Source organism: Alexandromys fortis, unplaced genomic scaffold (assembly GCF_014885135.2).
Source record: "Alexandromys fortis isolate MF-2015 unplaced genomic scaffold, M_Fortis_MF-2015_v1.1 scaffold_40, whole genome shotgun sequence".
Lineage (NCBI taxonomy): Eukaryota > Metazoa > Chordata > Mammalia > Rodentia > Cricetidae > Alexandromys > Alexandromys fortis.
The window spans coordinates 12,308,242-12,321,331 of NW_026067966.1; the positions used below are offsets into that span (position 1 = coordinate 12,308,242).

The following is a 13,090-nucleotide window of genomic DNA, read 5'->3' on the forward strand; positions in this document are numbered from 1 at the left end:
TTCAAACTCAGGCATTAGAATGAATATTTAGCAACTGTCTGGAATAAACTCCAGAGCCAACAGCAGCAGCAACAACTCCAAAAGCCTCTGTGGCTGACACTAATTTATTCAGATATAATGGAACTCTTGAGAATGAAGAGTCTGCTAATTAGGCCCCCACAAACAAGTCCCCAAACTTTGACGAACTTCAGGCAAACATCTGATGAAGAACTTTGATTTATGAGCTGTCCCAGGTGCAACCTGAACAGATGGTATCTTTTAATAACAACTAACACATGAGTTTGTTAGGAAAACCAAAGGCTTCAAAATATGCTGCTTGGTAAAGGAAAGGAAGAACATTTTAGAGGCATCTACCTTATCTTTGTCTTCAACAACATCTGCTAAGACGTCATCCGGATCCAGGATCCCTCCATCTGTGTACTCTAGATGATGAATCTTCACCCAGTATCCCGGACCCTGTGGTAGAACAAGCAGATGCGATGACTCAGACCACTTCTACCAAAGTAAGATACATTTTTAAGAAAATCATTTGTCTCAATAAGAATACGCTAAACTGACTGTCTTAGGGTTTCTACTGATGTGATAAAATGCCATGGTCAAAATCAACTTAGGAAGTAAAAGGTTTATTTTGTCTTACAAGTCTCAGGGCACAGTTACTCAGGGAATCAATGCAGGAACTCAAGCAGCGCAGGGAATCTGGAGTCAAGAACTCAAGCAGAGTCCATGGAGAAGAGCTGCTTACTGGCTGGCTCCCTATAGCTTGTTCAGTCAGCTTTCTCATGGCACCTAGGACCACCTGCCCAGTGGCTACACCACCCTCAGTGAGCTAGGCCCTTGTACGTTAACCAACAACCAAGAAAACAGTCTTCAGCTTCCCTACAAGCCAATCTCATGGAGACATTCCTGTCAGTTGAGAGCTCCCCCATGTATGTCATCTGTGAGTCAAGAGGACGAACACTAACCAGCACAAAACAAAAATCTTTTCATATAAGTATTGTCACTTTTATCCTGTGTTACTCACAGAATACCCACCTCATATTTTTCTGAATATAAAATTACAATTTAAAAGAATGAATTGCCCAACCAACTTGAAAAGCATATTCCAACTTAAGTAATGCCAAAGATATTCCAGAGGAGAATGATCCTGAAGGTACTTTATCAACTGTAGATAGTTTGAACTGTGATATAAAATTCCCAAAGCAGAAATATGTATTGTAATGTAAAATTCCAAAGTAGAAATACATAACTCTGTCACTCTTAAGCTATCGCTTCAGAATATCATAGTGAGAAGGGAGGCGGGCTCGTCTTTTTAACTTTTCCATGCTCGGTGTGAACCCTCAGCTGCCGTGTCTTAGAGGTTCCTAGAGAAGAGGCCCAGCTCTATTCCCATTTTCACAGCATGCTAGTCTCTGGGTAGCTGTGTTCAGAGTTGAGCATGGAGTTCTCTAAATAGACCTTATGATTTTTATTATTTCCAACTACTTTTTTTAAATGCTTAGTTTGAAAGAAACAATCTGATATTAAATGTAATGGTGACATAACTCTTTCAATTGTTTGTGCATTGCCTGATTCCAAGAACATTATGAATATAAAAGAATTATAACAATGGGGAAAGAACACAACTTGACAAATGAAGTGAAGTAAAGCATCAGGAGAGATTTTAAGCAACAGACAAGCTAAAACCAACTTGGTTCTATGATTCTTAACCTCGGAAAGAAGGAAAGCATTAAGCTATAAAGCACTTGGTAAAGAAACAGATACCAGTTTCTAAACAGAGATGGAAATCCTACTAGGATAAAGCTTTAAGCCTTATCAAATGAATCTTTATTAAGAATAAGAGCTAACGGAACCCACAGAATGCAACTGCGATTTTACAAAAGCTAATAGAAATGTTTGCCATACCGCCTTCCCTTTAACCCCTGGTGAAAAGGTAGAGCACGCTAATACATAATGATTCTTTAAGTCATCTATATGGAGGTCTTGACCCAAATATACAACTTCACAAAAATCCAACTTGATACTGAGTAGCCCAAATACACAATTTTACAATAATACCCAACTTTACAAAAATTCAACTTGATACAATGATGGACTTAAAAATCTGAAGGAATTCCCCGTCGCTAAACTTTAAACATCTCAAAAGTATGCTTATTTTTTAATAGAGTATATGAAGAACAATTCCAGGAAGATTAAGTCTTTCATTTACTTCTAATGCTAGGATTATAGGCACAAACACTGACAATTTCTTAGGAAACTTGAAATGCCTGCCTCTTTTGCCCAGATGGGAAGCCAAGGTTGTGAGTAATAACAACAGTCAGATAAGCAAAGCACAGAATACCCATTTCTCAGGCTCTGTAACCAGAGACCTGTGCCAGCTCAAAACAATTTTGTTAGCAAAACTGAGCTTAATACAGGAAGTAAGATTCCAAACGGAGTACTGTGGGCTTATAAACAGAAATGATACTACCAGACGACAACGGCTCCCTATAAACCTTCAGAGGCTAAATCCTGACACAGCCATGCCACAAGCAATATGATTCTCCACGCCAACCCACAAGCCCGCTTAGGAGAGGAGCACAGGCTCATCAACGGCTATCATCATCATGAGCGAACTGGATTCTATACTACAGTTCTGTAGGAAAAGATGTTGACTTACAACCATGTGGTCTAGTTTGCTTTCTGTTGTTGTGATAAACAGTGGCCAAAAGCAACTTGGGTTAAGGAAAAATTTAAATGGCTTATAGACTACAGACCATCATCAAAGGAAGCCCAGGCAGCAGGGGAATGTGGCTTACTGGCTTGTTCCCAGGCTCCCCAGCGGCTACTTTCTTCTACGACCTATGCCCACCTCCCCAGATATAATAGTGACCACAGTGGGCTGCGCCTCCCTACATCAATTGGCAATCAACAAAATACCCTACAGCCCTGCCAACAAGACCTAAAGCAAACCTCAACTGAGGTTCCTTCTTAGGCATCTCTAGTTCATATTGTTGACAAAACTAACCAGTGCACCCTAATTATAAAAAGGGAGGCATTCTGCAAGGACTCTTTAGACAGAAGTACTTAAAGGAAGAGCACTGCTGGCTGCTTTTCCCCGGGGCTCACTTTGTAGGAGTAGAACATACCACCAAAAACAAGTAGATAATCACCCAGAGACACTACAAGACACATTAACTACTAGACTAGGAATAGAAACTAAAGGAAAGGAGAAATTAGGTATTAATTTAAAAGAGGAAAATTAAAAACAACAACAAAAACACTAAGTAAAATTTCTTATCATTATACAAAAATGGTTGACAAGTGGCAGCAGAAAGAAACTGTGAAGCCACACAGGACTCCTTCCTCAGAAACTGCTATGGGATCTAATGCCTGCTGGAAAACATAGGACAAGTCACTTTACTGATACAAAAGGGTATAACTATAAATCAGGGATATTTCAAATAGCGTGATAAATCTCTGCTCATATTGAACAAAAGCAGCAAATGATATAGTAACGCACTTTTAATGAAAAGATGCCGTTTTAAATCGCTATCACACCGAGTCTGTCTTTTTATGTATACACTAAGATAGGGAAATGAGTCTGGTAAGATGGCCCACCAAGTAAAAGTACATGCTATGCAAGCCTTATGACCTCAGTTCCGCCCCTGTAAGGGGAGAACTGTATTCTAAAACTGTCCTCTAACCACTACACATGTGTCATGGCTCCCATTCTCTCTCTGTCTCTCTCTGTCTCTGTGTACGTGTGTCGGTCTCTCTCCCTCCCTCTCTTTCTCCCCCCTGTGTCTGAGTGTGTGTGACTCTCTGTGTGTGTGCATGTGTGAGTCAGTCAGTCTCTCTTCTCTTTGTGTGTGTATGTATGTGTGTTAGTCTCTCTCTCTCTGTACGTGTCAGTCTCTTCCTCCCTCCCTCTCTTTCTCCCCCCTCTGTGTCTGTGTGAGTGTGTGGCTCTCTCTCTGTGCATGTGTGAGTCAGTCTCTCCTCCCTCCCTCTCCCCCCTCTGTGTGTGTCTCTCTCTGTGTATATGTGCGTCTCTGTATCTCTCTCTCCCTCTGTGTGTGTGTCAGTCTCTCTCTTCCCCCACCTCTGCATTTGTGTATGTGTGTATCAGTCTCTCTCTGTGTATGTGTGTGTCTTAGTTTCTCTCAGTGTGCAAGAAGTATATGTCTCTCTCTTTGTCTCTCTCTCTCTCTCTCTCTCTCTCTCTCTCTCTCTCTCTCTCGTGTGCGTATGTGTTACACGCATACAAACATTTTTTTTAAAGAAAAGAGTAAGCTTATGATGCTCACACATCCAACCCTGGAAAAACAAACAAGCCCCAGAGCAGCAGTCTCAAGTGAGTAGTTAATACACTCGATAGGAGAGTCAATAAACAAGAATGTACCAACTATGGTTCTGTCTCTGTGGCATTCAGTTATGGTTCCATAGATCATTTTAAGAATATGGATTCAGTATTAACAGCCAACAGCACCATCACAGTATAAACTCACGCTGACCATTTTATTATGTAAACATTTCAACCATTACATCGCAGTCAACATTTTACATTTTGCTTACATGGCCTTATTACCATCAGAAAAGAACCAATCAAATATAAAAGGATTGACATATATGCTATGGCTCACAATTAATCCCTAGGATCACCTTAATGTAGGTTTTTTCATGAGCATGACATTTAGTTTACATTCATCTTGCACACATATCTGTGCACATATAAATACTATTTTTGAAATATCTCTGTGTATGTGCTCATTTTACAATCCAATCAGTCTTATTAGATATACTCCAGGGATCATTAAAGTATTCAAAACTAACATATTATATGTTATATTTCCTCTACTTCTGATATACACAGTTAATGTAAATCTTCCTGGAATTTGAAACTAAGCCATTCTACAGGGCTGAATGTGAAAAGCTAAAATAAAAACATTAATTAAAGGAACAAGCCAGTAAAGTGGTCTTTGCAATGATCAAATACAGAAATTGTTTCAAACATGTACTGGTATTAATAAGGAACTTCTGTTGTGGATATATGACACAAAAGTTGACTTTGGCTTTGAAAACTATATCATCTAAGAATAAAAGAGCTTCTAGAGGCATAAGTTCTCACTGGCGACACTGAGCACCCCAGGATGCAACTACAGAATGGAAGTTAACGGAGAAGACAGACTTTCTTTGTAGAACTCGTCAGATTTCATGCCATGGATCCACAAATGGAATTCCTGGTTTTTAATGCCATCGGATAATGCATTTCCGGGCTTACTGGTGGCTAGGCACGGCAGGTACCAGGGGTTTCACATGCTTAAGTCATCACCCTCACATACCCTCATAAGATCCAGATGAGGAAACTGACTATTCAACTGTTTTCCTTTATATGTAAGAAATAAATGGGGATAGTCTCAATAGATAATATATGTATGTATGAAAATATTTTAAATATTTTTTAAAGAAGTGTTTATTAGGACTAAATTTACAAGACACAGTTGCATAGGACTCTGGTGGAAGAATGGGTCCTTCCCATGTGTATGTAAGTACACAGACTAAAGTTACTGCACTGGGCTTCAGCTGATCCACACTTAGTAAGGGGGAGGGCTCCAGGGTCTTTTGTACCAGGTATGATGTAGAGGACTCAGTAGGTGTTAATGGACGCACCAAAATTCATTGCTTTAGTGTGTCTGAGTAGAAGTGAGATGCGATGGGAAAAAAGCTTCCGAACAGAATTCCTAATCATGAGGATGCAGGGTGTGGACAGCCATCTAAAGAAACAGTACAGAAGTCAGTTTGCCGAGTCAGAAATTGAATGGAGAACTATAAAAATCTATATACACAAAATTTTAGCTACTTCTATCATAATCCTTTCGAGGCTACTCTCCTCCTTATTCAAAGTCAAAAGAGAGAAAGGAATTTTGTAGGGCACCAAGAGAAAATACAAGGTGGAGCAAGTCTGGAGAGGGGGATGGGCAGAGAACCCAGAGAAACCAGCAACCAGGCAATGTGAGTTTCAGAAAGCAGCCCAGGAGCCCAAGCACTGACACCTGGCAGGGACGAGCACAAACAGAAAGGAAGGAGAGCATATAAAAATGTTGTGGTCCAGGAGGGCAGTAGTGAATATAAAGGCAGCAGTAAAAACCCAGGTCTAACTGGCTTCCAGACTTGCCTTGCTGTTTAGGGAGCTCCAAGTACAAACTTGAGAAGAAAGCCAAACGCTTCAACCTTGCTGAGGCACGGCTAGTAAACTATGCTTCTGCAGAATTCAGAAATACAGAGGTGCAATGGGTTTCATTACTAGTTCAAAGTAATATCTGGAGATGTCATAAGTCTGTTACTCTCACATTACAGAAATAGGGAGGCTTACCTGAACAAGTACTTCTGTAAATTCTCTTTCAGCTCAAAGTTCTATAATCTTATCAAAGGAGAGACGATACAGTCTTACTATTATCAGGGGCAGTAGATGTGCGGGAAGAAGCGTTACCAGAGACAGGACAAAGTTCATTTAGGACAAAGGGTCAGGGAAGAGAAGACTTCTGTATGGGCTCAATAGTATCGCAGCAGTGAGCATCTTGCCAACGGACTGAAAGGAAGATCACAACAGGCACAACACACGCAAAGTTGGAGGACCCTGACAGAGGCCAGAAAATTCAGACAGAAAAATCATTTAAACACAATTAACACACATCAAGCCCAGTTTCTTTAATATGTATAATATATATACACACACACACACATAAACACATGCCTATATCTAATTAAACCAAGACATCTTATAAAACACATTTCAACAAGTGTTCATGGCACATGTACCAAGTCACTCAATCTGTTTATGTTTTTCATTGAAATTATCCCCACTTTCTTACTTTCAACCCCTCCGAGCTACCTTCCCACAAACCCCTCCAAAGCCTCCCAATTCTCATGCTCAAAAAAGACAGTCTCTTTTTTGTTAATATTGTTACATATGTGTGTAAGTATGTATTTATGTATATGTATGCAAAAATACATGAAACAACCTGCTGAGTCCATTTTTGTTGTTTGTTGCATGTGATTTCAGGGCTGACCGCTCTGCTCTGGACAATGAGGGGTTCGTTCCTGAGAGAGACTAACTTCCATTCTCAGTGTACTCATTAATGCCTGCCTTGTACTTTCTCCTGGATACATATGGAAACGTCTTAAATACATTAAAATCAAATTCAGTGATGTATATAAAGGATAATTCATCAAAATCACTTAGGGTTTCTTTTAGTAGTACAAGAGTGGTTTAAAATTCAAAAGTCAGCCATGGTCATTTAGAGAACAACATGAAAAAGGCAGTGGAAACCCAATGCTTACCACAATGATTTCAGAAAAAAAAAAAGGATTTATTTGGATTTGTAAATAGTCCAACAATTCACAATAAAATGTTGTAGCAATAATCCCCTGAGCTTGGGAGGATGATGCATAATAAAGATAGCCCATTTAATGGTAATTGATAGTTGCTGGGTAGAAAACTTAGTTTCATTAAGAGAGAGGCCTCTGGTAGATCTAACATGCTCTAGTGGGTGGCCACACCCCTAAAATTATGTAGACGGCACCAATTGGGCTACATGCATCAAAATAAAAGAACTAATGAAGACAGAAAGTTAAGTGGATATGGATTTGAAAAGAGATGAGAAAAGATAAATATGATTAAAATACCATGTATGAAATTTTTGAAGAATTAATAAAAATATTATTTGAAAATTATTGGCTCCCAGCACTTGGGAGGCAGAGGCAAGCAAATCTCTGTGAGCTTGAGGACAGCCAGTCTACAAAGCTGGTTTCAGGGCAGCCAAGGCTATGCAAAGAGACTCTATCTCAAGAAACAAAAAACCAGAATTGTAGCAAATTAGGCAAGTCAGGAACCAAAAAAGTCAGTGAAAGAAAACTATTTTAATATAAATATATTTATATGATAATATTTATAATAGCATCAGAATATTTAAATGGATATTTTACAATAGCATCAGAAAAAATGTTAAAAATTATTCTAACATATGTGTCAAACATTTTGGCTAAAGATGGAAGAACTTTAGGACTGGGAAGTTGCTAATCTTGCCCAAATAAGGCTAGGTTAGCAGTAAGGTCGGAAATGCGAGGAAACAGAACAACTGGAATTACAGCCCACTGGCGTGCACACGAAAACATAAATATCCATTATGGTGAGCATGAGCTGTCTCAGTTTTGTTTGTTCCCATTGTGATAAAGTACCTGACAAAAGCAACTTAGGAGAGAAATGAATTGGCTCCCAATTTCAGGTAACAGTTCATCCAGGTAAGGGATTCCAGGCAGAAAGAACCAGCCACATCACAGCAAGATCTGAAAGCCCATCAAGACTCGGGTGCTAGTGCCCAGTTCTCCCCCTATGCATTCAGTGCAGGGCCCAGCCCAGGAAATGCTATGGCTCACATTCAGGGTGGCTCACCACATCTCAACTAAGCCAATTAAGAGAGTCTATCACGGGCATAAACACAGGCCAATCTAACAGAGACAGCCCATCGTTGGAAAACCTTCCCAATGAGATCCTAAATTCTATCAGCTTAAAAGTTAAAATTGGCCAGGTGTGGTGGTACATGTCTTTAATCCCAGGACGTAGGAAGCAGAAGAAGGCGAATCTCTGAGTTCAAGATCAGCCTGGTCTACACAGTGAGTTCCATGACAGCCAGTCCTGGGTAAAGAAACCCTGTCTCAAAATAAATAAATGAATAGATAGATGAATATTTTTAAAAATTAAAATCAACGGCCACATATACTTCCTGCTTCTTTTAGCTATTCTACCTCTCTAAGTATTTCTCAAACCAAAATGAGCATCAAAAGTTAAGGAAAGACATGTACTCAGACTCTGCGGCAGAATTATTCCTACTAACATCAGGAAGTAAAGCAAATATTGATTGCAGTAGTAGAGACAGGAGCATGCACTACAAAGGACTCCTATACAATAGCAAGAAAGACAATCTTCAAGTTCATTCCACAGCCTGAGCAAACAACAAAAAAGCATTGTGCAGGCACAGCCAAATCACTAATGTCAAGTGCTTCTGTGTGATCCTATGCACAGCGTTTCACAGCACAAATCAAGTAGGACGGTGTGTGAAAAGAAAACGAAGGGGACTTCTCGGACCATGTTCTATTTCTTGTTATGGGTGCTATTCTGCATTTACACATACATTTTCCTATATGTGTATTAAACTTCAAACATATTTGTGTAAAATGTAAAGATTTTGTTGTTTCAAAAGCGTGCTTTCTTTTTTTCAACTGACAAATCTAATGGTTCCCTTCACGCGTTACATGTCTACTGAAAAAATATAAAAACAACCAGGCTATTTAAAATCTTAAACAAATATTGGCATGTAGGCATTGTGGAAGATGGCAGGTCAGATTATACCACCAACAAACACATGGCACACGAGGTACCTCAAATGTCTATATAGCTTTTACAAGGGTGACCAAAAATTTAAATTAGCCATCTTTTAAATGAGTCTGTTAAAATGATTATAGCCACTATTTCAAAATATGGCATCAAGTAGTCCTGTGTCAAGAATACCTCAAGGACCAAACTAAACCTGTATTGATATGATCACATACGTTTAAAATATTTTGCCAGATGTTAAGAGATGATCTTTATCCAACTAGAGAACACTATGACAGTAACTATGGAGACTAAAGGCCTGCAAATATGTTTATAAAGAACAAGCTAAGCAAAGCTCACTTAAGCTGGAAGACACCAGGGAAAGGAACTACTTCATTATTTTGAAAATAGTAGAACGGCAGTGTACGAGGCACTGGATGATTAGAGGATAGATAAGGGAAGTAATTGCTTACAAAATGTACCATGTGGAAAACAAACATGCTTTCTCTCCAAAAGACCAAGGCCACACATCCTTTTTATTCAGGACTGGAGGATCTTACTCATCGCTTTTGTTTGTTTTCTTTTGTTCTCGGGTGTGCACCAGATAAATCATTGGGATTACAGTGGAGAGCATGTTTGGGAAAAATGCCTACTCTAAGCACTTAGGCCATCGTCAGGCCAGAGACAGACCCACCGCCATCCGTGATGTGGGAAGTGACACCGCAAAGGCAAATTTGAGTCCCTGGTGCTGTGATTACATCTGGGATCTCAGTGATCATCCAGAGTAGATTAGCCTCATTATGAACATCTGCAGCCCCTGTTTGTTCTTCAAATGACTTTTATGTATGACTACATAGAAATCAAATGACCATATGGAGCCTTCCATCAAATGAAAAGCCTTATACATCAAGGCCCTGCTACTCTGAAAACATACCATAGACAATAGAGAAGTGGACAGAAGTTCAGCATGAGTAAAATCTCTGAAAAACCCTGTGTGTAATAGACCACATTCTGGAGCAAACGCTCTCATCCTGACCATAACATGAGGATGCTACAGGGTAAAAAAATGGGAATTGTGTGAACCTCCGTCTCTCTTCCAGTTCTCACCTAAAACCCCAGAAAAGGATCTGTTCTTGAAATAAAATTCTCTGATACAAGTATAATGGACTCAGATGCTCAGACTAATGTCAGGCTTACAGCGTATCTTTAAGAAGACAATCTGTAAACTCAACATACTTCAAACTTCCCAATCTGCCTGTTATTCAAGGGTTTCACTGTCAGACCCAGAATTTCATTAATCCATAAACAAATTTAAGATAATCTGAGGATTTTATTGATTAAAGATTCATTTTTCTGTGATAGTTTTTCACTCTAAAAGAACAAAGTCATATGACCCCCACACAAATGGGGCTTTCAAGGCTCAACTAACAAATTCCCCAGATCAAACCTTGGTAGGACTCCTGGCCACTGAGAGCCTTTTAAACGTCACCTGATGGGAATCTAGAGCACACAAAGTTTAAGCCACAGAAAGTTAGGTGTTTCCTTGTCACATAAATTCTGAACAAAAACAATTTCAATACAATAACAACAATTCCAGGGATCCCTATTTTTATCTCATTAAGATTTATCTGTAGCCTTTTTAATTAGAAACTAAACTACTTAAAATTCAAGGTATACACTTTGCATCCTAGTTCAAATATTCACTAAAGAGTGAAAAGAATATCAATCACCCCATGTCTTTAATTCCACTTAATGAACTCAGCAGTTTTATGCAGGAGCTGAGAGGTTCATTTCTGATCCTGGGATAAGGTAAACATATGTGAGCAATAGTGGCCTAGAGATAATGGCACATTTTTATAAAACAAATATTTTAATTATTTCCAAACCTACTCCCTATGACATCAGGCACATTCAGACTGTTTATAAGAATACTTCAAATTCCTTTGCCTACAGTGCTTGAAAGGAAGTCCATCTTCAACACACAATTGTATGAGCTTTCTATAAAATATCAAAATTAAATACAGTGGAATCTTAAAAACAAACTTGTAGCACAAAATTCAAACATTAAACGTCTGAAATGAACAGAACAATTTCATATGTTTTTAATTGATAGCCTTTTTATTTCCAACAGAAACAACTTCTAAAACACTAAACCATTACTAAGTTAGGAATACTGAAAAGTAATAATTAAAAATCATTTGAAAGAAAAGCAGCTGATTCTTTAAAAACCATGGGTTCCATTGTTTGTATCCAATGAAGTTTTACAGTCTAGAATTTATAGTTTGATAGTTCTATAGTTTTAGAAACTTGTGTGGTCCACAAGCATGCAAAAATGACAGCCAGGGAAGGAACGCAGCCATCCCACCAATGAGAAGGGAGAGACAGGAAGTTTTAAAATAATGAGTCTAAAGAGTATTCTGTTCAAAATGCATTTTAACAATAAATTTGAAAATGCAAATCTATACAACTCATAGTTTACTTCAGGCAGTCAATAAATTCAAAGATTTTGATCTAGAAATAACAACTTTGTACACTAGCTCCAAACAATACCTTTGAAAGATATTGCTTCGCTCGTGTGTGTATCTGTATGTACGTCAGTGAATGTGATGGCTTAAATACGCAACAGCCTAGGCCTCTAGCCTTGCATCTCAACACAGGTTTACACCTGCAGCACTGAAGAGAGGAAGACACAGGATGCAGGACATTTGTTACAACAGAGGAGGCACTGGTGACAGTGTTTATAAAAGTAGCTTAACTCTAAGACAAATAAAGAGATTCTAACTTTAGTCCCTGGAACACTGTTTATAAAATATCGTTCCAGTATGACAGCAATCAAGAAAGTGAGAGATTATCTGTCTCTGAGCTTCAAAAGTACTGAGCTTGCTACTGCTTGCTACTGTTCGTTTATTTCTCCAGCAACGAGGTCATTTTTTTTTTTAGAATGTTCCAGATGGATCATGGATATGACTAAGGGAAACACAAGTACCGAAAGGGGAACAGGGAGAATTGAGCTCAAGCATCCCCTTCTCAGACATGATGCCACAGACTTCCCAGTCTGGCACCAGCAGCGTAAGGGCAGCATGGGAAGTTATCCTCCTCGGTTACCTGCTCCTCTGCTTGGTCTCCCCAAACTAGAACACAGGCTTCTTGAGTCGAGAACCTCAATCATCTTCACTTCCTTATCCCCAGCCCTAAAACCGTCTGATCCTGTACTTATCATAGGTGAAGAATAAGGAAACACTGAGAGGAACTGCAGGCAGCAGCACCGGGAAAAGGCGTAGTCAGCCATCCCACTACACTTTGTGCAAACTCAAACCACAATGGCCTAGATCTTTTCATCCTGGCAATGGCTGCATGGAAGTTAAAACACCCTGTGCTACATAGTAGGGTTTTTTTGTGAATGCTGGAAGTATGTATGTGTGGGTAATTTTGGCATCTATGACTAAAGCAAAGTGAGAAAAAAAAACAGTTCTTGGAAGAAATAAAGCTTAAAAATAAGTGAGGTGATTGATGGCAGAGGGCCCAGCACACCCCCACCCCACTGCGGGTGGTGCCATCCCTGGGTTGGTGGTCCTGGGATCTATGAGAAAGCAAGCTGAGCAAGCCTTGAAGAGCAAGTCAGTAGCAGCTTCTCTCCATGGCCTCTGCATCAGTGCCTGCCTTGCGCTCCTTCCTGACTTCCTGCAGTAATGGACCATGACATGGAAGTGATGAGGAAGCAAAATAAACCCTTTCAGC

The 13,090-nt window shown here is 39.4% G+C and overlaps 1 protein-coding gene across 1 annotated transcript in view; it reads right to left on the reverse strand.

Annotated features, from left to right (window-relative positions):
• Pard3b (par-3 family cell polarity regulator beta) overlaps window positions 1-13,090 on the reverse strand; it is a 992,131-nt gene that overhangs the window by 856,315 nt on the left and 122,726 nt on the right. The window contains exon 2 of the mRNA XM_050154204.1: window positions 355-456. Within this exon, the coding sequence (XP_050010161.1) occupies window positions 355-456 (102 nt within the window). The remainder of the gene's footprint in view (window positions 1-354; window positions 457-13,090) is intronic.